Source organism: Papilio xuthus, unplaced genomic scaffold (assembly GCF_000836235.2).
Source record: "Papilio xuthus unplaced genomic scaffold, Pxut_1.1 DF826938.1, whole genome shotgun sequence".
In the NCBI taxonomy this organism is placed as follows: domain Eukaryota; kingdom Metazoa; phylum Arthropoda; class Insecta; order Lepidoptera; family Papilionidae; genus Papilio; species Papilio xuthus.
Genome location: NW_013531711.1, coordinates 4,699,288 through 4,724,751, shown reverse-complemented (window position 1 = coordinate 4,724,751; position 25,464 = coordinate 4,699,288). Strand labels below are relative to the sequence as shown.

Below are 25,464 nucleotides of genomic sequence, written 5' to 3'. Positions count from 1 at the left end.
TAGCATATATTTTCAAAATATTCCTACAACGACGTCCTAGTATGTGTAACGATAAACAATAGAAATATGAAGCCTTTAAAGAATCAATTTACCACCTCAAACCAGTAGACATCTTGATGAAACTGACTTGTTCTTTAAACGAGGCATTTACGTCACTATACGTATACTGTGTTTTTCATTTGTCTAATGACATAACTAATATTAATTTGCAGTGTCAATTGGACAGAAGCGCGCCTTGCTTTGTGACGTCTTTTGAATAACTTCTGAGACGTCATACATTAGATATATTAGGTAAATTATTCACTATTGGTATTGAATCTACGCATTTGTTTACTATGTAAATATTTTATGTGCACTATGGAGTTTGCAGTTTAAATCAAGTTTGATTTAGAAGAAAAAGATTTTAAACAGATTTATTGTAAGATATGTGATAAAAATTGTGTAATTGTTCTTTCAACGTAACTTTAAATTGCTAATACTAGTAGATAGTTCACGAAAATAGAAGAGCATATTCGGACATTCGACTATTGACTTTGGAAGTCTTCTAAACCTTTACATTAGAGAAATACTCCAAATGCTTATACTATTTCATTCCAAATGAAATTATATGTATTGTAGTTAAAGTTGTTCGTATACAAAAGAATCGTCTAAAAAACTTTAAAAGGAGTGCTTTTAACAAGATCAGTTTAATCGTCTTACACAACTCGAATATGAATTTAAAAAAACATTACATGAAAAATATTCCGTTCGATACAGAGTGCATTTACCTCGCGAATGTCCTGTATAGTAAACAGTAAGTCACAAGATCTGATAACTTAATTAACACAAGTAATTTAAGTGTTGATTTAACGCCATTATATAAATGAATAAGGTGACCAGTTAACGTGGTAACTACAAATAGGTATTACGTGAAAATTGCTATTATCATAAAACATGACGCTAAATATTTTTTTGGCCAAAAATTATAACCACTAGAATTTAAGCTACGACTAGCCTAGCGACAAGCCTTACTAACAACGTTTTCGACAATGAAGCTACCATCATAAGCTTAGGCCTAATCCAGTAGTTGATTGTATATTTATCTCCACCTAAAACAGTTCGTTTGTAATGGAAATTGTAAATTCACATGGTTGGATGGAATATTCCTAAATATGATAAAGATTGTCAACCAAGAAAAAATAAGCGCTTGTTCTTTTTATGATGCGGATACATCGGAAATTTCCGACATTATTCATGAATAAATTCAGGCCAAACCGCTTCAGGTCAGAGATAAGGAGTTAATAATTCAACGTAAATCGATCGCCATAGCCTTTATCATTTTGTTTATCACAATTTAACAATAATCTTTTATCTTTCACCTCGTCCGTTTATTACGCAGCATGACTTCCTAGTACTTAGGTTTATTAAAACCTTTTTATCAATTTCTTTGAACGTGTTTAATCCCAAAACCGTGTTTGCATCTACTAGAATCAAAGCTACTCAGATAAACGAAAGCTTTAATAAAATCTGGCACTGACATAGGTCAAGGCCACAACTAACGTAGTTTTGTAAATTTTTCCTTTCTCGTCTCTTTATAAAATGCTAAAATTCTAACTTATAATATTTTAAATTATTGTTTGCGTGGTATTTTGTGTATTTACTTGTCTACACTCAAAGGCATGGTGTTATATTTCTAAAAAAACCTCACGCAGATTCCAAGTCTTTCCGCGAATACATGTCTAAAGTTCCATTCCATTTCTATAGTATTACATAAGCAATTTGTAAATATGTGTCTTTAGGAATAAAGATAACCTCAAAAAAATATTGATAATAATGTTTTGGTCACGAGTATGATGTCGTTACGTGTCAAAAGTATCTGATTGTGATATTACAATAGGGTGACCTAACGTCTACTACTAAAATGTTTTACTGACGGCAAAAAAAAAATTTTTCTTCATTGAAACAATTATTTTAATAGATAACACAAGAAATTTTAGAACAATTTATCCGGCAGCTTGCAGTCATTTATAATGTCTTTGAAAAGATACTTTCTGCAACAATGCTTTTGAATTCAAAACGCAAGATCCCTTTAGCTGCGCCGGAATTCCCGAGCCGGGTTCAATGTCGAACATTCTGGAACCGTCCCCCTCTTTACCACCCTTTTAGCGGCAACGCAAAATATTCTTACAGCGTAATAACAAGCAAGGATTGAATGCTTTCTATTTCAATTTAATTAAAAAAATAGATACTGTAATACATAAAATCATTTAACGTTAATGAATATGAAAGTAAAAGGTAAAATAAAACATGAGAAAATACTGAATAAGCTTTATATTTAGAAAAAATTTCAGATCAGACAACGCAGTTTATATCATGCAATTAAAAATCGGACGTAAACATATATGTATTCACTGTTCTAAAAGTGCTTTATTAAATTAGGACAGTTCATATTATTGTGAAAACGATACATTAAGACAAAATGGCAGTTCATAAATTTAAACTTATTCCTCGCTAATCCCCGCAAAAAGCATACTTTTATCATTTAAATCAGAGGCAAACTATTTTAAAAATATATTTTCGCAGCGGATTTCTTTTTCTAAAAGTATGAAAATGCTAATCATTAAGTAGTTGTCACTTCTTTCAATTCCATTCAAATATGTTTCACATTTACAATACAGTTACACCTGCATTATTTTTAATACGACAGTCTCCAGTTTAACTGTTTTCTATCGCTAATACAATTTAATAAAGCTGGTCCATTTACACAGTCATTTTAACATCACATAAAATCATGCAAAATAATAACAAAAAGTACTTTATTAGCTTAAATAGACTAAAGATTTACATCACTAGTCGATAATTTAGGATAATTTATCACTTGCTCATTCGCGATGACTACGACACGTTTATCTTATTAATACAAACAGTAAAATTTATTTATATATAGTACATTGGTATTAAGAACTTGTAGAAATTTATTTAATGTGCTGACAATTTTAATAAATTCAATACCGCTAAACAAAATTTTAGAGACTATTTTATATTTGATTATAATAATTTAATACTTTTTTATTTAACTCGACAAATTGTAGATTTAAGAAAGAAATGAAACAGTCGGAACTAAATATAAGTCAATGACAATTATTTTAACTTCTCGCGTACTTTGAACTATTCTATATTCGCCTCCAAATAAATAACACTATTGCTTATTAATAACAAATCACAGATATCAATCGCGAACTGCCAAACTCAACTACTAAAATACAACATATACGAAGTAACAACCGGGTTATAGTATACAATGTCATGTTTAGATGGAAAACACCCGGTGCATGCCCTTAAACTAAATACAGTCTTGAAACATACAATTACTGCCTCCAACGACCAGATAATACCATCGAATACTGATGAGTGCTATTACAATACGGCATTACAGAATAAACATTCATGCAACAGTTAGGGGAAGCGGACCTGAATATGACGGCTACAAACTATTGCATTGGGCGGTCTTTAAACACAAATATGATCGATTAGACTGGATTTCTGAAACATTAGGCGGTTAAAGTTAGCACATTCATAGGTTCTACTCAACTCTGCATCGGCACTATCCCGTACGTATCACAGATAGTGTGTCGGCGCTTGTGTTGCGGCGGGCGCGCCATGACCACAGCGTGGTCACAGGTAGGGCACGCAGGCGGCGCAGCGCGAGCGCGAGCGCTCGGGGGACTCCGCGCGCGCCCTGCACACAAGCACGCCTCGTTAGCTCATGAGCGGCGTTCCTCGCGCCGGGACTCAGAGCGACCGAGAGCCCTTCTTAGTTTCTCCACCAACCTGCTGTGGAACTTTTCCGTATCGCGCGAAGCGCTGGGCGGGCTAGCCGAGCCCTTGGGGCTGTCTTGCGCTCGCAAGGAGACCCGCGAGTGCGGCGCGCGGCAGTAGGACAGGGAGCGCATGGCGGGTGCGCTGCGGTGCGGGCTGAGCGCAGAGCCTATACGCGGCGACAGTGCCGGCCCCTCCGACCGTGACTCCGACACCTTTCGCACGCGGCCCCCCACGCCGGCAACCACCTTCTCCGCTGATTCCGAGGTGCGGCGAGAGCGCTGTGTGTGATAAATATCCCAATCGTTCTTCACTACTGGCATCATAAACGCCATCTCGGCGACGGTAACGGTTCCTCTTGTGCTTTAACGTTTTTGGAGAAGTACCGAGAGCGGCGCGATGAGAAATCCCGAGAATAGGTAGCTCTGCAATCGATACTAGTCACTACGTATATTCGATCACACTTTATAGTTCTTTTAAGATTTTATATGTTCAAAGTTTATAATAAACGAGATAACTTTGATAACATATGAAATTAGTTAGGAAAAAAACGCCGGCTTTCACTTCAATGTCACGCGCACTGACTGCAAGGAGTTGTTAACCCTAGGACGTTTATCCGAAGAATGAAGATTTCATGAAAACACTCTGAATATATGGAAAATATTGGCGCTGACGTCGCTACGGAATCTAGAGATAACTCAAATGCAAGAAATTATCGAAAATTGTTTTTTTAATTAGAAATTTTGGATTGTAAGTTAGAAAAAATACACAAAATGAAATACGAATTAATATTTAGTTATTTTATACTTATGAAATGTAATATTTTGAAAAAAATGGTAATATTTCTATTGTTCAATAGATGGCTGTCCAGCTTGTGCCACTCGATACTAGATGTCGTTCAGGGGAATTAATAACACTGACATCTATCGTTCATATGTTTAAAAAGTTTCAAAGACGAAATTCTATTTGGAAATAATGAAACAGGCCCTAATATTTATAAGTTAATGAATAGGCAGAATTATACTGAATGATGACTCAAGAATCTTTAAGAATATAGTAAAGTGTGCGGAAGAACTGACTTTTCAGTCCCTCAAATTGGACTAATATACGGATATTTCTTTTCAAATTTTTTGGCGACCTAGGGCCATAGCTTAATATCTCAACGACTTCGGGCCATAGAAAAAAAAGTCATTAAATGTTAATATTGTAATTAGTCTTTTGTTAAAATATTAAAACAATGAAAAAGGATTGGCGTATACAATTTTATATATTTACATAAGCGAATAAAATTGACACTATTTTACGAACTAGTTTTACTTTATTAAAAACAAGATGATTTGAAAACATGATAACGTTCAAAAATTGTCTAAGACCATGGTTAACAATAAAAAGGTGGGTTTTTTTTAAGATATGTCTTTTTCATATCACATAAAAATCTAGATGAAACTACTTATTTAGACTAAAAATATTAAATGCACTAACTAATATCTGAGTAATACTTGTTTTTTTTTAATGCAGCAAACATTTTTAGTAACATTAAAATATCAATAGTTAATAATTAATTAAGTTCATAATATAAAATGACGTACACTTTTTAAACAATACAGATTTTGTTCCTCAAAAATATTATTTAAAAAAGGTTTCCTTCAAACGATTACTAAACAATCGTCCTGAGGGCTCGGGCATAACCAAACATTTTGATCAAAGAAATTTAATAACCAAACGTTACCTAAATATTTTAGATCCATTTCTTTTTTTAATAATAAATTTAAGATTTCTACCTATTATATATAAAGAAGAACTAATACAGATCAAGCTATACTGGCTGTCGCCTGCGACTCCGTCCGCGCGGAATCTTGATACAAAACGGTCAAGCTGTGTGGGTGGCGTATGTTAACTAACATTTTGACATGGGAATTTAATATATAAGAATATGTCACATTTTTGTTCAAAAGCTCATTTCCTTCGAAATCGTTAAATTTTTACGTTTTTTAAATTTATTACAATATCTTAGAATTGCATTATTAGAGTATTAGATATCTCTAAATGAGGGGCTGTCGCCTGCGACTTAGTCCGCACGGAATTGAAAAAAAATATGTTGCCTATGTGTTCTTTCAGACTGTGTTCTATATGTATGAGTTCTGGAGATATCTTCAAACAAACATCCATCCATCCATACATCTAAACATTCGCATTTAAAATATTAGTATGAAGTATGATTATGTTACAATTAGTGTATATATTTAATTAGTAGTTGCATTTGTATTATCTTCCTTAGTTTTATCCGGATCGTAGTATCCATTCAAATTGACCATAGTTAGTAGTTCCACTAAATGACGTTGATATCCACATTCCATTAATTTTGTGACCACTTTATGAAGATATTTGGCCAACTTTTCAAACAAATGGTATAGTTCTTCTAATTGAATGAAATTTGTATGTGTGAAGGATCCATTGAATTCTTTCTGTTGCCATTCCCTGTAATAAAAAATATTTGTAAAAGAAAAAAAAAAATTGCAGTTTTATTTTGAATTGATACATGATTTGGTAATTATTATAGATGGCGTTGTTAATATTATAATACAAGAAATTACTATAAAAAGATTTTACTTGAAATTTAGTTTTTAATGACTTTAATTTGTGAAGAGTATTGATTTAATGTTTTGAAATAGGAGTAATTTAGGAAATCAAGTTGAAAATTTAAAAACCAACCGTTAGAAAAATAAAAAAAATCGTTTTTTTAAATAAATTAATTTATAATTCATACATACCCAGCTTTTAGTACTCGACTGAACTTCAGAATAACAGTAAATATATCATTCAACAGTTTCATTACTGGAGTCGATCTGTTATTTAGAAGACATCTAAATAAGACTTTCTTTATATAAACAACGTGACATTCGTAAAGATCGTCCAAAGTCCTTGCTTTTTTCAAATCACTTTCAAATTCAGTCCACGAAGTGAGAATGCATGTTGTGACAATATAATTGTCTAGAGCTCTTATAAGTGATGCCATAACATGGCGGTATATCTGTATAGATATATATTGAGGTGATCTTAACAATTTTCTAGAATGTTCCCTTGATAATTTCGCAGATAATTTAAGAGACTGTAATAAAAAAAATATTATTTTTATTCTATAAATTCTGGTTATTTTATAAAATATTGCATAAAAGTCGTAATAGTTATATGAAGCAAAATTATTCAAAAATTTAAACTAGAATTTACTTTTGGAAAGTTTTTTACGTCAATAGATGGCGCCCTTTCAAAAATATTTTGAATCTTCTAAAATGCAAATACACTATAAACTAACATGAGTGCTCAAAATGTCTACATTACCACATCTCAAATTATAAAATATATTTTTAAATATTACCTCGAAATCTTCACTCAAAACCCAAAAGACCCGTCTCATTTTGACTAAAAACTGAAATACTTTAGCGTATCGTAGCAATGCTTCTTGAGACAGTATGATATTGAGCGGCCAACTGACCGAATATGTAAGAGAGAGACATTGCAATACATCTGGTGAGCTGTGCTGGAAACTGAGCGGCGATTCCGCTATTGTGAATGATAGATTCTCTGAGAATTTATGCACATCTGTAAAAAAATGATGAACTAATATAAAAAAAAAACAAATTTAAAAATTGAGTGATTAATCTTCTTTAGACGGTCTGGAAAAGAATACGAACGTTAAGATGGATGGATTGATGTTTGTTGGAAGGTATCTCCAGAACGGCTAAACGGATATCGATGAAATTTGGCATACATATAAAACATAGACTGGAATAACACAAAATTCCGCGCGGACGGAGTCGCGGGCGACTGCTAGTATTGTATAATCTTTAAAATACTTACGTGATATAGACGATCCTAAAGCCTTATCTAGTATATTATGCAGTGTTGCAAAATTCAATAACTCTTGAGGGTTTAATGTTTTCGTCAATTTCGTAAAGAGGTTGTGACAAATACTTCTAGAAAATTCACCGTCCATCAAAAAGAAATAGTCCTTCAGACTTCTTAAATGTTCATACATATCCAAATTAACAAGAAAATGAGTTAAAATAGAATTATTTACAACCTCCAATTGATATGTTAATGGCAACATTACAGATCTTTGCAGACATGCTGTCAGTGTTGCTATATTATTGGTAGATATTTTAGATTCCGTTTCCTCGCCTGATATAAAATTCGATACAAATATATTATGAAAAGGTTTTTTCTTCACTTCCTCCATAATAATAGCGGGATCTGTGTAAAATGATTGTTTAACATCGTTGTTCATTTCATTTGAAAAATAATTTTTGGAATAATTTTGTAAATTTTTCACTCCGAAAGGATCGAATGAATCAAAGTTGTAAGATCCATCTATGAAATTGTAAAATGAGTATTTATTTTTTATATTTATAACTGAATTTTCTAGAACTTTCGATGGGGAAATATCCGATGTGTCTTCTACGGCAACATCTGTCGTGTCCTCTGATACTGCTGTATCTTCATCAACTATTATTGAGAAATCAAATCCTTCCGAAGTCAAATACTCTTTATCAGATTTATTTTTGGCTGAATCTATGTCTTTTCCATCACTTCTAGGTGTAAAAATATCACTAGTCAAGCCACTGTCTAATGGCACATCTCCTGTTGTTGGTGTTTCTAGATCGAGCTGAAAATTAAAAAAAAATACATCTTAAAAAAAATTGTAACACCGACCTTTTTAACGATGTAAGGGATAATTATAAATAATATTCTTTACTAGCTGTGCCCGCGACTTCGTCCGCCGTCCGCGTGAAATACTTGGACATTTTAACATAACTTTATTCTTCTAAAATAAAACATTTTTTCCAAAATAAACGTAGCCTAAGTTACTCTTTATTACACCAGCTGTCTATCAATAAAAGTCCCATCAAAATCGGACCAGCCATTTCAGAGATTAGTCGGAACAAACAAACAGACAATGTAAAAAATGTTATTTTGGTGAATATACTGAATATATATTTGTATACATGTAATGAAAAAAGTGTACTTCAATATTACAGACACTCCAATTTTATTTATATGTATAGATTTATAAATGTTTAAATAGTCGGACTTACCTGTGGAAAAAAATCCCCTGGTGTGATTGTTCCTGTAGTGGTAGCTAAATGTTCTGAACTTTCAACAAATGGCTTCAAATTTAACGTCAATTTTGATTTTCTACAACTTTCTTGATTGCTTATTTTTATTAATCGTGTATTATATTCTGATGCTAATATTTTATTTCTATTCTGTACCGCTTCCTCTTGAGCTACATTAGCTGGTTCTTTTTTATGTATATTTTCTAAAGGCATATTATATTCCACACCTAAAACTTTACGTTTATTTATCAAAGCTTCTTTCTGTGCATCGGTTCTCGGCTCTATATGTTCTTTGATTTTTTCATTAATACCAAATTCCGTTCCTAATACTTTCAATTTATTCCTTTTAGCTTCAGAAAATGCTGACAAATCATTATTTTCTTCATCAACAGATGTTAATTGAATAATAGGTAAATTCATTTCATTATTCTCGTCATCAGTCTGACAGAATTCATGACACATAACTTTTTGTTTATTTTTCAAAGCTTCCTCTCTCATATTTTTAAATGTTTTATTATCTATGACAGAATCTAATTTACCACCAATAATATTACTGGATGTTGTAAAATCTCTTTTATCTGGATTATTTTCATTGTCATTTAATATATTGCCTTGAGAATCTAATATTTTTTTATTATCACAATTATCTTCTATATCTGTTTTATTATTATTATCTGTTCTTTTCTTGTTATCTTCATTTTGATTGTTATACATAGCATTTGTAACTTCGTCATTCATTTCCATAGATCTGATTGAATCGGGTGTTTTAAATTCCAATTGATTATTCTCACTTTCTTCAGATTCGGTATTTTCAGATTTTAAATCTAGACTTTCTATCGATATTTCCATAATTTCACCATTTCTTTTATGTTCAAGTTCTAATTTTTCTCTCTTTAAATTTCTCTCTTCTGTTGAAAGTAATTGTATTCTGCTTTGATCCAATTGAAGTCTTTTTATTTTCCATTCCGTGTGTAATTTGCTCTTTTCAACTTCCATGTTTAATTTTGAGTAATATTCCATTATTTTATTCCTAAAAGGTCAAATAAGAAATGTTTATTAACAATTAGCTGTCGCTCGCGACTGTGTCTGCGTGGTATTGAAAAGACATAATTAGTAGCCTATGTGTTCTTCCAGACTAAGTATTATATGTATGTCAAATTTCATCATGTACCATTCAGCCGTTCTGCAGATACCTCCAAACAAACATACATGCATCCATCCATTCAAACATTCATATTTATAATATTAGTAAGATTTAATAAATAAATTAGCATCTAAATCGACTTGGAGAATGCCGACAACAAACGCGGATTTGCGTATGGACATACAGACAGGCAGACAGACAAAAATACAAAAATTTATCGTTATCAGTAACACAAATATGTTTTTTTCAATATAATATATGGACATTTAATTTTTATTGACATGTATAGATTCTGAATTTAAGCATTAGCTGCATAAAACAAACAAAAAAACACGACATACAGAATTAAGTAATGGTTTCTTATATTTACCTTTCATCATCCTTTAATTTGGAGTCAACTTCTTCTGTTGCCTTTTCTAAAGCTTCTTCTAACTCATATCGTTTCCTTTCGCGCTGTTTCGCTTTATTTTTTGCGGCTTTAGCTTCCGCCATTGCAGCTTCAAGCACTCTCAATGAATGTTGTTTTTCTGCTATTATTAGTTGCGCTAATCGTTTACGTTCCGCTGAAATTAACAAATTACAAATATTATAAATTCGAATGTTCGGATGTATGGATGGAGAAATGTAAGAAGGTATCTCCAGTACGGCTGCTATTCGCGCTGAAATTTGCTATAGATGTAGAACATAGTCTGAAAACACTTATAGGGTAACTAATTAGGGTTTTTTTTTGTAATTCCACGCGGACAGACTCGCGGGTAAGGTCTACTGCTAAAAATAAAAAAAAACTTATTACAGATCAAGGAGAAACATATTTGTAACGTATCATTTGTTCCACCCACCTACAATCTTTTCCATAGTTTCTGCTTGTTTTAGAGACGCCATTTCTGTGAAAGCCTTCCTTTCAGCTTCCTTCTTTAGTAGAATCTGATCGAATGTGACCGGTTCCCCGCTGACGAACAGACATCTCGTTCTGTATACATCTAGAACTTGCTGTTGACGCTCCAACTCCTCGAAGCTAGCACAACATTTCACTGTAGGGTGGTCAGATGATATCAGTACAACTAGAGGATCCTAGAAAATAAACAAAGTCTTACTAATATTGGAAATGCGAAAATTTGGATGTATATATAGATTAACTAGCGGACCCGACAGAAGTTGTCCTGTCTACACGTCTTTAATTCGAATATTATTTAAAATTTGACACTGCGATATTAGCGCCGTCTGTCGGATCCAATGTAAAACATTCCAAAATCAACAACTACTAATAAATTAAAAATTAATTAAAAAAACATTGTCCAGCGGACAAAATTGTGAATCTAAACCATTCCCAGATCCCCTTGAACACACACAAAAAATTTCATCAAAATCGGTCCAGTCGTTTGAGAGAAGTTCTGTGACATACACACTCACAGAAGAATTATATATATAAAGATGTAAAAAGGTAATTCCAGAAAGCCTACATAGATCTTGCTGAAGTTACGCTTTAATAACAATGGGTGTTTCTTGGCCGATCGATGTACTGAGTAATCGGCTCAATACGAAATTTTATCCCATTAAGCCGATTGGTCCAACGGGAAACAACTCATACATATAACAATTATATTTCCAAATAGTTCTATTTAATTTACAACACACGTTACATAAAATTTATAAAAATAGCTATACTTACACTGGGATTGCAAAGTTTTAATAATCTCAAAGACTTTCCGCACAGTAATATATACTTGGCAAGGGACCGCAGGAAGTCAGGCACAGCCACGCTCAGTGTGATATAAAAACCTTTGTCCCAGTACCGTTTCGATCTAGAATTAACATACTGATTGTCTTTTTTTATAAAGAATTCATTAAATCTGTCATCTAATTCACCTTCAAATATAAATCTTTCTATAAACCTGTAAAAAATTAAAATATTAATCAGTTCATTAAGAACAAGCGAATGCTAGCAACTTTGTTAAGGTAAAAATAAAAAAAAAGAGGCCTATATTGCTCCCGCACCAGCTACTTTCTAGTAAAACTCTATATTAGTCCAGCTGTTGCAGACAGACGGATAAACGTTTTTAAAATTAGTGCATACATATAGGGAAATTTTCTCACGAAAGTTTGAATATTTTAATACTTTTTAAAATAAAATGGCAGAGACATAGTTTTACACTTTTATACAATTATAAGATGATAAGTATAATAAAAACTTAAAATAAACTTTATAAATACGTGTAAAAACTTACTTAAAATAAACTTTGCAGACAGTAAATAGTGAATTGAATAATATCAATGCAGTGGTCTTGTGAGTCACCAGCGATATTTCATTGAACAGATATGACATTAGTTCAGCTCCATGAGGTATTGTTGTTCTTATTTCTAAAATAAAATCATATAATATGAATAAGATATTTTTTCTATTGCTTTCAACTATTATTAGTTACAAAATATACATTTATTCATCATATTTTTAATATAGTACATTTCATATCCAAAAAAAAATATGCAAAACATATTATATTAAAAATAGAACACCACCGGCTGCAGAATCCCATGACTCAAATTAGTTATATTGATAGTAATCTTAATACAAAATTATATCAATAATCAGATCACAACGGTTAAAGACCTATGTAACATCATCATCAGCTCCCTAAGGGTCCCCACTAAAGGCTCCGCCTACCCTAAGTTAAGGGTGACTAGACCATAGTCAACTATACAGGTTGGTTAACTTCACACACTTCTTTGAAGTATATAGTATATAGCGCTAAAAAGAAGCTTAAATAAAAAATGTTACCTGAATCAATCATTTTATAAATGGATGCGATAGTTTCAATCTCGTATTTTAATGGCTCAATATGATGTAATATATCTAACAATGTCGGCATACAGTTCAACTCCTCTGACATGTCTTTACAATCCTCATACACTTCTGTAGCCAACAGACGAAAGTCTAACAGATACCGTCTGATCACTTCCCGTGCAGCCTTAAAGATGTAAAATAAATAACTTAATGAAAAGTGACGTCACTTTTGGTTTAATAGATACTAAATATCATAGTGTAGATTTTTTATATAATATGGTGGCAAAGCGGACATTTGGATTCACCGAAATAATGAAGCGACCACAGACTAAACATTGCACATGCATTGCCTATCTTTAGTTGACCGAGAAGGGGACACATAAGACAAATATCACTGTCCTATGTGTCCCTTCCTCTAATTCTATTTTCCCTACCCAACATTTTCTTATAAGAATAAGGTATAGTAGGTAGAAATTACTGATTTGCAATATGCAAAATACATCTCATTTAAAAAAAGAAATCTTGTGACACATTTATCTGGCAAAGGCAGAATTTAAGCAGGTACTTTAGCAAAGAATTACATTACATATAATATTATTTTTTGAATAAGTAATCCCAGTTATTTGGTAATACACTTTCGTCGGCTGACTCTTAAAAATAATTCTTACCTCATGAACAAGTCCTTTACTTTGAAAGTTGTCATCAACAGTTTGGTTGAATGCAAACTGACTTAACCTTTTGTAGTAAGTTCCAACAACGAGCAAATCTGACACATAACCCTTTAGGCGCTCCTTTGAAATTCCTTCAAGTACTAAATTTTCTTTCATATAAAAACAATTTGATTCTTCTCTAAATGGAAATGAACTTGTTTCAATGCCAACTAAAATGAATTTTGATTGTTAATTATATTTTTTAACACTTTCTTAGTATGTTTCCCGTTGGACCAATCAGCCTACCAATCATTGGCTCAATGAAAAAAAAAACGCATTGGGCTGATTGATTGCAATGCTAATCAGGCCATTGGGAAACACCATTTTATTGGTTTTAACTTACTTATTAAATATTTGATATGTCTTATAAATTGTTTCTCATTTATAACTTTTAAATGAGGTAGTTCTGTTTTATAAACTTTTTTCCATAATGCAACTTCTCTTGTTGATGTGGCAATTATCTGTCTTTCATTCACAAGTGGCATTTTTGCTGTAAAAAAATAATGAGATATCATTAAAAACCACCAAAAAAATTTACAATTTGACAATTTTTTTACGTATATAATATTTTTTAAGTAAATATTAATATAAAAAATTAAAAAAAATCATAGAATAAGCTCTAATTGATATATAACACATGATCTTGTTAATACATTTATGTTATGTTTCTATTTTTACTTACATACAATATTCCATATATTTGCAGGTACATTTTTATCAATTTGTGTAGCAATTTCCCAAATATCAACAGCATTTTTGTCAGCTCTGTACATTTCTTCCACCATACAATCAGTGTTCGATGATGGAAATGACACCTATCAAAAACATATACAAATTAATAGGTATTGTCTGCGACTCTGTCCACCCGGGATTAAAAAACTTAATTAGTAGCCTTTATGTTCTTCCATGTTCTACATCTATGCCAAATTTGAGTAATATCAATGTTCCGGAGATACCTTCTTACAAACATTCATCTATCCATCCAATATCCAAAAATAAAGCATGGTATAAAAGTATTTACTTTCACATTAGAAGCCAAAGATCCAATAGTACTGGGTATCTCCAAATCTCTTGGTGCTGTTAATTTGGGAATATTTAAGATATTATTATCTGTATATGATTCAATTCCAGTGGATGAATATGATCTCAGGGACTTTGGCCTCATAAATGATTTGATATCATGCATTCCTGGTACTTCAGAATTTGTTTTTTCTGGAATAACTGTAAATATCAACATTTTGAGTTAATAAAAATTCCTAATATGGATTATTATATAATTCTTATCATTATTCATGTAGTTATATAGTACATTATTTGATTAAATATTATTTTTTCATTAAAAAATATACATGTTATTTGTAAATGATCTATAATACATAGATTCAATTTCTTATAATAATATATTCACAAACAGGAGTATGATGCAAAAACTTGCAAACAACAATTATAAAATATTCTTACATGATTTAGAATCGAAACTCTCCACTGTATATGCTGTGTAGGATTTCTCATTATCCGGAACCATTGCTTGCTTTTTTATTGTAAATGGCAACTCAAAAATAAATGAAGGATAATATGAATAAGGTTGGGGTGAACCAAATGCATGTCTTGGTGGCTTTGGTAACATATCATCAAGGGCTCCAAAAGAGAAAGGTCTCTGAAAAATTATTTAAACCATTACTTTTGTAATAAATAACAATAGTTATATATCTGTATCTTACTAAGGTCGTACAAATAACAAAATAGCATTACCTGAAACATTTCCGTTTCCAAATCTGGCTTCCTTGTATTTTGTAAGCATAGGAGAAGTCTCAAAACATTTTGGAAATGGTCTTTGTAGTCCCCAAAATCGGTTTTATTTATCATATTAATTAGATTCTTCAATTCTATAGATCTCTTATATTCCGCCACATTGCTTGCGTTATGTTGTGCCACAAAACAATACGACAATAAGTCTACAGTGGGCTCGTTTCGTGAGTTCTGTATGCTTAAAGTAGACTTTTTCAAAATTATCTCGTAAGACAAGGATCTCATTTTAGATGCTAGAACAGTTTGTGATGTACGGCTACGAGAGGTATATGAGGAAGCAGTTTTCCGGCATAATTCAGAGATGAGCTCGTAAACTCCATTAGAACAATTTATGTCCATCATGTTTCTTAAAGTTTACTTTTCTGATTTAAAACTTTTAGGATTTTTAAATGTATACTCTTTTTAGCGACGCCATTTTTAATATTAGTAATAAATCAAGCTCTTTCGGGAATACAAAATTACAAAATCCTGATCCCGAAACAAAATAAACTTATTTGACATTTTGAGTTTGACATTCATGAATGACAAATGACATTAATTATGACATTTTGACAAAAATAGACCAAGAGTATATAAGCTACGTGTTAAAAGCACAGATTTAAAATTATTAAATTATGGGCGGTCCGGCCATTAGCCATGTCCCTTTGGCTTCATGATTTGTGTAGGACCAATTTATGCATAGATTTTCGATGTTTTATGTAATATTATCAATGCAGTGCAATAAATTATTATTTAAAAAGACTAATATTAAAAAATGTGAAATTCTTATGACGATAAAATAATCGATTTGACAGGGATGCAAAACGATTCAGTTTTAAAACATCGACTTAACCTCCTTTCTAGTAACCTAAAATCTCTCTACAATAATATGATATTTGTAGATACTGATTTTATACTTTGTAAATATTTACAGTATTAATGATTTTGCTGTTCATGTTATAAAGAAAATTTATATTTGTCTGAGTTTGCAAGATATAAAGATGAATCAAGCACAAGTTACCAAACTTGTTTCAAAATTACGAATAAATGTAGCAGCAGAGCCGCGTCGGCTTAGAAATCCCAAAGGATCCGAAGGCAGATTAAATAAATTACGAAAAACTGTTACTGGATTAATTAAATATGAAAGAATTGAGTTAAATTACAACCGAGGCGATGAAGCTCGTCAATATGCAGAAAGGGTAAGTTTAAATGATGCCACCAACAATTTGGTCTCGTATAATCATCATTGCTTAGATTCAGTATGTAAAGAGCACTTCAGAATTATAAACTAGTAGTAATAAATGCACGGATATGGATATTAAAAAAATAACTGATTTCTTTTTTTCCAGCTCATATCCGAGGCCATTACACATGGTGATTGTCACAAACCAACAATGGAAATAGCCGATTATTGGTTACTTGAAAAGGAACTTGTACATAAATTATTTAAAGTTCTGGTGCCAAGATATGAAAATTGTAACACAGCCTATACTAGAATGTATAAAGCACCTCGGCCACAATACAGTCGAAACACTGAAAAGGCTGTTTTAGAACTCCGTGGGAACCCATATCCTTCTCTAGCAAACAAACAACACAATAACAGGCACCTAATTCAAAATATTTTACTAGATGCTGCTAAATATGACTATAGACAAGCTAAATATGCAGAAATGGCTGATAAAATTGGAAGGTCGGAAGAACAAGAAGTAGAAAAATCAACCAAAATGGGGGACGCTGAAAATAATTCTAATGATGATTCTCCCAATAAGTAAACTAACTGAAGCTTTAAGTTTAATGTTATTTAGAAAATTTGTTGTATAGTCAAATAGGAGTAGAAAATATGAATTATAATATTACTACTAATTTGTATAGATGTTTTATTTACTTGATTCGAAAATCATAACCAAAATTGCACATGGTAATTCAGGACATTCAGATGTTCAATTGAACACCTGAATATCCTGTTTACAAATGGGACTTGTCCAATTTGTAATTATTCCATCTTTGCCATAAGGCCATGGGTCCGATCAGATTTTCTCTAGCTTTGCTAAGCACTAAAAAGATTTTATCAGAAAGATGAAGACTGATTACAACCATCTGGAAACAACCAGAACTTACAAATACATTTATAGACTGAAGTAAAATGAATAAAAATTGTGATGTAGTAACTTGTCAGTCAGTTTTTGACATATAATAGTTATCAGAAATCTGGTAATGAGTGTAAGTAGGCATGTCTCATGTTAGAAAGACTGACAGAGAAAACCTTGAAATGCCACTACGTTTTGATAAAAATTACAGAACACTTCACAAAAAGCATACTAATTTTAATGACATATGATGTTATTTACAGTTGTTAAAAAAAAAACCGGTGTCGGTTACTCGATGTTGCATTTTTAATAGACTAATATCTCGGACCAAGTTTAAAAGGCTATTCTTAATCTGAGACGAAAATGGACTATTGTAGCTTGAATGTATGACTCAAATTCAATTTACAATTGGTGATTAAGAAAAGTGAGGTTATATCTGCTTATTTGATAAGGTAGTAGATCGTATCAGTCAGTGACTGACGCTTGTTTAGAAGTTTAAGCAAGTGTAATTGTAATTGTGTAAGTGTATTTCAATTTTATTTTATATGCTCTTTGATTTTATTTAATTTTATATTTTTGCAGATTTTTCATTAATTATTTAAAATGAATACGGGAGACGAAAAAAGATCAAATCATAAAATTGTGGTTGTAGGTTCGTCTAGTGTTGATTTTACAACGTAAGTATAATAATAAATAGATTTGTTACTAGTGTTTGAGTATATGCTCAAAGTCACGAATATGTACAAAATATTCAGACATCTTAGATATGTTACAGGTACGCTCCTAGGCTTCCCAATCCTGGAGAAACGCTTCATGGATATAAATTTGTAACTAGTTACGGTGGAAAAGGAGCCAACCAATGCGTGGCTGCAGCTAAACTTGGAGCTAATACATATATGATAAGTAGAGTATGTTTATTGGATATCAATTGTCCTTGCAACGTGTTTAAATATAGAGACCGGCGCAATCTTGTTCGTTGCATGTTTAATTAACCGACATCTTTATGTTCCTTTCAGCTTGGAGATGATAAATGGGGAGTGGAATATAAAAAGTATTTAAAAGAACTAGGCGTAGATGTTCGTCACGTTACATTAACATGTAATGTATCAACAGGCATTGCTCAAATTATGGTTGCAGAAAACGGAGAAAATCAAATAGTAATTGTCCCAGGGGCTAACAACCATCTTAGCTGTATGGATATTAAAGCAGCAGAGGATAAAATAGAAACAGCCGATATTATCATAGGTCAATTGGAAACGCCACTTGAGTCGACACTCGAAGCTTTCAAACGTTGCAAGGGCGTATGTTTTTTTAATTTATATTCTAGCAACTCTATTGATGTTTGCCATAAATATTGAATAATGAAATTAAACTTTCAGCTGAAATTGTTTAACGCTGCTCCAGCTATAAAAAATACTGAATTTATATTTCCCTACTGTTCAATTCTATGTCTTAATGAAACAGAAGCTTCTTTATATGTTGGCTTTGCAGTTGACCTTACGTAAGTTAAAAACATGGTAAATTTAAGTTAATTTACTTGTACCTATTTTTTTAATAAACATGTAATGTACTGTTTCAGGAACGGCTCATTGGCGTTGAAAAAAATTTTAGAATCAGGATGTGAAAAGGTTATAATAACTCTCGGAGATAAGGGAGCCATTTATTCCTCAAAACAAGATAGCAAATGTATTCACGTCTGTTGCGAAACAGTTGTACCCGTAGATACAACTGTAAGTACCTACTTACATCAGAATATTTAACTGTATACCCGCTCTATTGTTATTTATATGAAAAAAATTAACGCTTTTTTTGTAAAAAAAACAGGGAGCAGGTGACGCGTTTGTTGGCGCTTTAGCAACTTATTTGGTAACTCATAAAGATTACCCTCTACATCAAATTATTGGAGCGGCTTGCGCAGTTGCTACTATGTCAGTTACCAAAGAAGGGACTCAAACTAGCTACCCAACAAGATTTGATGCTTTCGCTAAGGAGTACGAATATAAAGAATTGTAAAACTTAATTTACTAATGTTATTTCACCTTAGTTCCTATATTTCGTTTGCATCAAACCACTAAACAAACACATATTAAAAAAGTTTTATAAAGTATTAAGTAATAAAAACAAAATATTTGAAAGCAAACGTTTATTATTACTTAAATGTAAATAAGTTACACATCTCCAAGGAATCTAAACAAACTATTGTAAGATAGAAATATAAGCAAATAGTAAAATGCAACTTAACCAAAATTGAAAAAAATACTTAAATCCGATCAAAAAGGGATTAAGGCTACTTCCGTAGAAACAAAAACATTGGTTAAGTTTCTTTGCTTGCTATATTTTAACCATGTATTTCGAGCGTTGATTCTTTAACCCACCGATCTAGTCGCAGGTGAATGACAAATACGTTTTCACCATTTACATAAGTGCTTTTCTAATGTTGAAATAGTAAAATGCAACGGCTTATCGTGCATACCTTAATAAAGCTTTTCTTTGTCGTTTGTGTGCTAGAATTGTATTTATTCTTTTTATCAAACAATTTGTCTACGAGTCGTAATAAATGGAGAGTTTTATTGATACTTAGGATCATTGCTCATTTTTCCCCTTTTTATATAAAACAATTATTTCATAATCTAATAATTCAAAGATTCTATAGATTTATAGACTATTTTACAATTAAACACGCTTAATATACAAAATGTTAAATATATAAGGTTTTCATTATGTGGTCAAAATGACCATATGTCATAAACCACATACAGAACAAAATCAAACACTTTCAAGTAAGACAAATCAAAGCATATTATTATAAGTAAAACTATACCTACTATATTCTGGATTCGTGAAGATGTAATTAAACGTTACGTGAGATATCGCAATAACGATCTTTCAACCTTACTCGATTCTTAAGTTTAATTGCATCTGAAGAATCCGATTGATACTAAAGATATTTAAAAATAAATGGTAGATTTCTCGTTGGAAATAATTATCCAAATCGATGTAACTTTACATGTAACATTTAAGGAGACATAAAAATAAACAATATTTTACCACTAAATCTTCTATGTTAAAAGTACAATTTAAGCACTGTATAATATAGTTCAATTAAGTTATATAATGTGATATTCAATCGTGTTACTACAATTATAGTGGAACCATGTATTTCCTAGAAAATAAAGGTAAAAAAGTTTCGCTGAATAATGTGGGAAAAATTCTAAATTAATGTAGCACTATTAATTACGATAGTGTTATGTTTATTTTATGGTACAAACAGAAATTGACATTATTTTAATAATTAATTCATAAATAATAAATAGAATATTTGATATCGAATTCAGTTCTGCGGAAGGTTCATATTGAAGAAAATTCTACCCCTGCAGAATTTTAATTTAACACAAGGGCGTCGCCAAGAAAATTTAAAAGAATTAAAAATATATAAATCATTTCGAAATTCTCAGATGCCTACAATCCCCATGGATAACTCAAAAACTAGTTATTTAATTAAAAAATTGGACCTCATGTTGATGAACATGTGGAATTTGAATCCTCCCTTGATAATCAGCTGGCGGCGCTCTTATTTGATCCGAGAAGAATCCATCATGACCACATTTTATCTATGATTGAGTATTATCTGTGTACGATTTACTGAGACTTTAAAAATATCTTGTTCGGTAGTTTTTCCGTATGTTACTAAATTTGCAACACTGACTTTTGCGACAAACTTTTTCAGAAACGCCGAAAGAAGATATTTAGGGCTTTATGGTTAGTGTTTAAATAATAACCAAAAGCTAAGAAATTAAGGTTTTTCGTAGAATTATAAACAGTTTTCGGCCTTTAATTTAAAGCGTTGTATGTATCCGTAAATCATTTTTTTACTCTCGTCTTGTATTTAAGTATTTATTGTAATCGTTTAATTTGTACTGCCTTTTGATTTTTTAGACATTTTTAAATAACAAACAACTTTTGAAACAAAGCTTTTGTAATTTAATCACCACAAATTTTCTACGAGGCGTCGCTGATGTTGATTTAATGTTGCCAGTTAAATTAAAAGTGGGTATATGTACAAATACTTAGAACAGTAATGCAAGTTAAATTTAAATGGTTTTCCAGCAGTTTACCTTAATTAATTTCAAGGGCTAATGTTACATTCTCCAATTTGATTATTTTTATATTGACATTTCGACTGTGACATCCAGTTTATAAATTTTATGAGCGATGTTTAACCTTTGGAAAAACAGTGCGCAATATGATTAATGTATTTATTTTTTACATAATTTTGTATTTGGTCCTAAAATATCACAAAAGTAAATAGCAGAATCCTTGAAAATACTTCGATTTTAACATGCGCTTAATGTGGTAGTTTCAATTTTCGCAACTTTATCTGAAGTGTCGCCATACATCTTTCGCATCTACCCCCAAATCATATTTATAATTATGGAATAAATCTTTGCATTTACAAAAACATCAGAACAGGGAAGATCTGAAGAGATTTGTTTGAGACCATTACCTACTATTATTTTGTTACTATATTTTAAATTATTATTATTTTTTGACTTTAGGACACTACAATATTTCAAAATTACATTTTGTAATTGTTTTGTTCTCACCTGTACCTTAACAATGACTACAATAGATAAAAAGCAATTTTTTATATTTCACACATTAAGATCAATATATTCTATTTTAATTTCATTAAAGATAGAGAAATAAATACAAAAAACTACCGAATTGCTAAAATGCATGGTTTCATCTAGATATTTGTGAATAAGTTTATATTACTTACCTCGTGTTATGTTTACCTTTTAATATATACTCTTAAAATTACAACTAGCATATTTTATGTGGATTAACATCAGCTCTATGTATTACATTTAGTACATACATATGCCTATTTTTTATAAGTTTCTTTGTAATATTTTTTTCTTTAATTTTTTTAATGCTAAAGAGTCAATGGAAATAGCTTTTAAAGCAACAATAAAAAAATTACAATATAGTAATGCAAAATCTTAGTCTAGAAATATTCTAGTCTTCTATTACCTGTCTGTTTAACTTGAAGTAAAGGTGGTCATGAGGATCTAGAAACAGATATTTTAGTAATAATCTATATAATATATATTATAGAAATATTGTACAATATATTTTTATTCAAAATTGAATAATCAGTTGTATTGCGAAGCAATTTTCTCTTAATTTATTTATACATTAAATCTTAGACTTTTTTCACCATCAATTAATTAAATTCAACATTTAAACAAAATGTTAACAATACCCTATTATCAATGCACATAAATACAGTAAACGTCCAAGTGTTTGATCTGTTGATAAACAATTCAGTGAAAGACATACAAGCTTCCTAGTTCACTTTCATTCACAATTTGTAGTAATACTTGTAAGTCTTCTAAGCTTGAAATGTATTTAGGTGCTCCAATAAACTCAACAGGTTTTCCCTCTAGCTCAATGTTATATTTTAAATTTTTCGGACATGTGACTGACTTTAAACATTTGTTATCTAACATTTTTTTAAACACAACATGTGTTATATTTGTTCTTTCGGGAATAGAAATGGTGACATTTTGTTCAATTGTATCAGATACATTTTCAACTACATTCACATCAAGTTGAGTCAATTTTAAGTCATTATGAGGAATGCTTTTATTGTCTTCCTTACTATCACTTTCCACGGGATTACTCACTTCTGAAGAATCTGTCTGCTGATTTTCATTCGGTAAATGTTCTTCAATACCCTTTTTTAATGCCTCATCAAGTATTGAGGGACTGTTTGGATTTATTAAAGTATCAGATAGTTCAGTGAATGGTTTTTCTTCAGATTTTACCAAACTCTCATCTTTATCCTTACTACTGTCAGTGATATTGTTAAATTGATCCATATCTTCTATTAGTTTGCTGACATCAGAGCTGTCAACCTCCATTGCAATTGGTTCCGAGTCTTTTTCAACATTTGTTTTTCCTAAAAGCATTGCTTCTACATCATTTGATTGTATGTTGTCTTTAAATGGTTCAGAACTACTCTGTTCAATTTCCTTTTGAACAGTTTCCGGGTTTTTTTCTGTTACATTGTCATTTAGTATATCCATTATAGAAGGAAATTCTTCAGCCTTCACTTCAGACCCTTCTGATTTTAACTTTTCTATTGGTTTTTCATTGTACATTAAGTCTTCTAATTCTGCAGCTATGCGATCATATACTTTATCATCTTTGGGTTCTTCATTTTTAGGAAAGTAGTCCATGTGCCAATCTTCTGATGGCAATATACTTTTATTTAGATTAGGTAATAAATCAAGCAAAGATAATTTGTTTTTCAAATCATTATTATTGTTGTTGTTGTTCATTGTTGGGGAAGTAAATATAATTCCATATTCTTTTAAGCCCGAACTCACTTGTTTAACATAGTTGCAGCTTTTATCACTAACTAACTGTTTTGACAATCCATTATTTTCCTTAAGTATGTTATTTGGAGGATGAGTCTTTTTAGATTCATCACATTCGGGAATTACTGAATCTGTATCGACGCTAACTTCATTTACCTTTGGATTTTTCGGGGTCCGTAATGCTTTTGTAGGCTGCTTTTTGTAGCTATTCTTTGGAGTAATTCCATTCTCACTGCACTTTGACCTAGAATTTGTATTTACCGAAAGAGAGTCGACATTCTTTTTCGGCTTGGATGACGAACTACTTTCATACTGAATTTTTACTTTAGTAAATTTACCCAGGATTTTAGCGAAGTCCATTCGAGTCACAAGAACTCTACATTCTCGACATTTTCCTTCTCGATATAAACGTTCTAAATTTCTGGACATTTTGTAAATACGTCCTCTTTTACTTTCTCGTCCTTTAAATGAAATCATTGTTAAAATAACCTAATAAAAACACAAATATACCAAATGTTTTTCTACAGGCATTTGTATAGGATTAAAAGAAACGTAGAAACATTTCCCGCGCAGACGATATCACTGTGAGTGTATTAGACACTTTTTTAAAACTTAGCTATCCACAAAGCTTGAGTTATCAAGTTCCAAATAACTAGGTTATTTTAGGTGTAAAACTTTATTTAAATTTGTTTTACCAGAAATTAAAAACGACAACGTCGAGAAACAATACTTCATACAAGCGAAAATGGCGTCGCAATAGTGATGTGATCGGCATCGACATGACATGAATATTTGAAGTGCGAAGTCGATTTCGATCAAAGTTCGATGTTTTCATATGTTTTCAAATATTTGACACGTTGACATGTTTTTGTCATTAAAATTAATTTGAAAATTAAAATTGATCCCTTATTAATTTACAGTCTTGTAGTATACAACTTTTGTTTATAGTTTTTGTTGAGTAAATTTAATTTACTATAATTAGTGATTCACTATGATTTTGGACGATATATGAATATAAGAGATTCATAGTGAAAATATTGAATCAGTAAATTTTATAGATTATGCGAAACCTGTCATGACTCCAGTGTTGAAGTTGGAAATTTAAGAACTTCGGCTTCGTCGAAGGAACAATGTCCCGTCCTCCTATTACGTCCAAAACTATGAAAAATAACTAGCTTATATGAAGGTTGTTCAGGTATGCATTTAGATACAGACAGCGGGTATCTTTTAATTTTAGGTTTTATTTTTCTTACACTGTTTAACTTTTTTTTTAAATTAAAACTAGTAGTTTAAAATAGACATACTACATATTATATCAACACAGTATTATCTCTATAGTCAATGCATTTCAAACTTATGTCGATATTGATTTCAGTAATAGAATAAAGTTTACTATGAGTATTTTCACAAAAATGGTCGCGATAGCCAAGGACATATTATTTAGGGATGACTAGGTAATCACACCAGCCTAGTGCGGGTTGTATTATTCTTATCAACCGCTAAATATGGTTATCAAATAATATTTGTAGAATGTAGCATTTAATACGTTACTGAATATAACATTATTTTGAATAGTATTTGATCAGACTTATACTCAATTACGTACGGTGATGAAGCGTCCTTAAATTATTACTCTTGATTTTAAGCTTTCAAAA

General features: G+C 31.3%; 5 protein-coding genes across 9 annotated transcripts; 2 read left to right on the top strand and 3 right to left on the bottom strand.

Moving 5' to 3' along the window:
• Positions 1-2,293: 2,293 nt before the first annotated feature.
• On the bottom strand, positions 2,294-4,436 carry LOC106121792 (uncharacterized). Of its 2 annotated transcripts, XM_013317604.1 has the most exons (2): positions 3,811-4,436; positions 2,294-3,718 (listed from the first exon to the last, which is right to left on the bottom strand). In XM_013317604.1, exons 1-2 carry the CDS (start codon positions 4,131-4,133, stop codon positions 3,655-3,657), a joined length of 387 nt encoding a protein of 128 aa, XP_013173058.1. In that variant the 5' UTR covers positions 4,134-4,436; the 3' UTR covers positions 2,294-3,654. The 2 variants fall into 2 exon arrangements, with proteins under 2 accessions (XP_013173058.1, XP_013173057.1); XM_013317603.1 differs by having other exon boundaries at positions 2,294-4,436.
• A 1,542-nt stretch (positions 4,437-5,978) lies between these two features.
• Positions 5,979-15,817, bottom strand: Grip163 (gamma-tubulin complex component 6). 2 transcript variants are annotated; one of them, XM_013317595.1, is made up of 16 exons: positions 15,301-15,817; positions 15,010-15,205; positions 14,570-14,769; positions 14,231-14,363; positions 13,892-14,038; positions 13,507-13,718; positions 12,833-13,022; positions 12,282-12,414; positions 11,726-11,948; positions 10,896-11,127; positions 10,427-10,619; positions 8,892-9,942; positions 7,657-8,461; positions 7,175-7,380; positions 6,570-6,907; positions 5,979-6,276 (listed from the first exon to the last, which is right to left on the bottom strand). In XM_013317595.1, the coding sequence occupies exons 1-16, from the start codon at positions 15,697-15,699 to the stop codon at positions 6,042-6,044; spliced, it is 4,893 nt and encodes a 1,630-aa protein (XP_013173049.1). In that variant the 5' UTR covers positions 15,700-15,817; the 3' UTR covers positions 5,979-6,041. The 2 variants fall into 2 exon arrangements, with proteins under 2 accessions (XP_013173049.1, XP_013173048.1); XM_013317594.1 differs by having other exon boundaries at positions 7,175-7,398; positions 15,301-15,816.
• Positions 15,818-16,179: 362 nt separating this feature from the next.
• On the top strand, positions 16,180-17,199 carry mRpL17 (mitochondrial ribosomal protein L17). The gene is made up of 2 exons (XM_013317518.1): positions 16,180-16,535; positions 16,686-17,199. Exons 1-2 carry the CDS (start codon positions 16,338-16,340, stop codon positions 17,106-17,108), a joined length of 621 nt encoding a protein of 206 aa, XP_013172972.1. The 5' UTR covers positions 16,180-16,337; the 3' UTR covers positions 17,109-17,199.
• A 467-nt stretch (positions 17,200-17,666) lies between these two features.
• LOC106121727 (ribokinase) lies at positions 17,667-19,443 on the top strand. Of its 3 annotated transcripts, none has more exons than XM_013317517.1 (7): positions 17,667-17,847; positions 18,006-18,100; positions 18,199-18,331; positions 18,440-18,724; positions 18,803-18,924; positions 19,003-19,153; positions 19,248-19,443. In XM_013317517.1, the coding sequence occupies exons 2-7, from the start codon at positions 18,027-18,029 to the stop codon at positions 19,434-19,436; spliced, it is 954 nt and encodes a 317-aa protein (XP_013172971.1). In that variant the 5' UTR covers positions 17,667-17,847; positions 18,006-18,026; the 3' UTR covers positions 19,437-19,443. The 3 variants fall into 3 exon arrangements, with proteins under 3 accessions (XP_013172971.1, XP_013172970.1, XP_013172969.1); XM_013317516.1 differs by having other exon boundaries at positions 17,667-17,875; XM_013317515.1 differs by lacking the exon at positions 17,667-17,847 and adding an exon at positions 17,871-17,942.
• Positions 19,444-22,002: 2,559 nt separating this feature from the next.
• On the bottom strand, positions 22,003-24,573 carry LOC106121726 (kinesin-related protein 2). Its single transcript, XM_013317514.1, has one exon. The coding sequence runs from the start codon at positions 24,284-24,286 to the stop codon at positions 22,751-22,753; it is 1,536 nt and encodes a 511-aa protein (XP_013172968.1). The 5' UTR covers positions 24,287-24,573; the 3' UTR covers positions 22,003-22,750.
• Between the last annotated feature and the right edge of the window lie 891 nt (positions 24,574-25,464).

Excerpts from the sequence above, each read along its gene's own strand:
- LOC106121792 (XM_013317603.1), bottom strand. The coding sequence starts at position 4,133 with ATGGCGTTTATGATGCCAGTAGTGAAGAACGATTGGGATATTTATCAC.
- mRpL17 (XM_013317518.1), top strand. The coding sequence starts at position 16,338 with ATGAATCAAGCACAAGTTACCAAACTTGTTTCAAAATTACGAATAAAT. Across the intron at positions 16,536-16,685 it reads CTCGTCAATATGCAGAAAGG|CTCATATCCGAGGCCATTAC; the intron begins GTAAGTTTAAAT and ends CTTTTTTTCCAG.
- LOC106121726 (XM_013317514.1), bottom strand. The coding sequence starts at position 24,286 with ATGATTTCATTTAAAGGACGAGAAAGTAAAAGAGGACGTATTTACAAA.
- Grip163 (XM_013317594.1), bottom strand. The coding sequence starts at position 15,699 with ATGATGGACATAAATTGTTCTAATGGAGTTTACGAGCTCATCTCTGAA. Across the intron at positions 8,462-8,891 it reads CAGGGGATTTTTTTCCACAG|CTCGATCTAGAAACACCAAC; the intron begins GTAAGTCCGACT and ends TTTAATTTTCAG. Across the intron at positions 7,399-7,656 it reads TTTAGGATCGTCTATATCAC|ATGTGCATAAATTCTCAGAG; the intron begins GTAAGTATTTTA and ends ATTTTTTTACAG.
- LOC106121727 (XM_013317517.1), top strand. The coding sequence starts at position 18,027 with ATGAATACGGGAGACGAAAAAAGATCAAATCATAAAATTGTGGTTGTA. Across the intron at positions 18,101-18,198 it reads TCTAGTGTTGATTTTACAAC|GTACGCTCCTAGGCTTCCCA; the intron begins GTAAGTATAATA and ends GATATGTTACAG. Across the intron at positions 19,154-19,247 it reads TTGTACCCGTAGATACAACT|GGAGCAGGTGACGCGTTTGT; the intron begins GTAAGTACCTAC and ends TAAAAAAAACAG.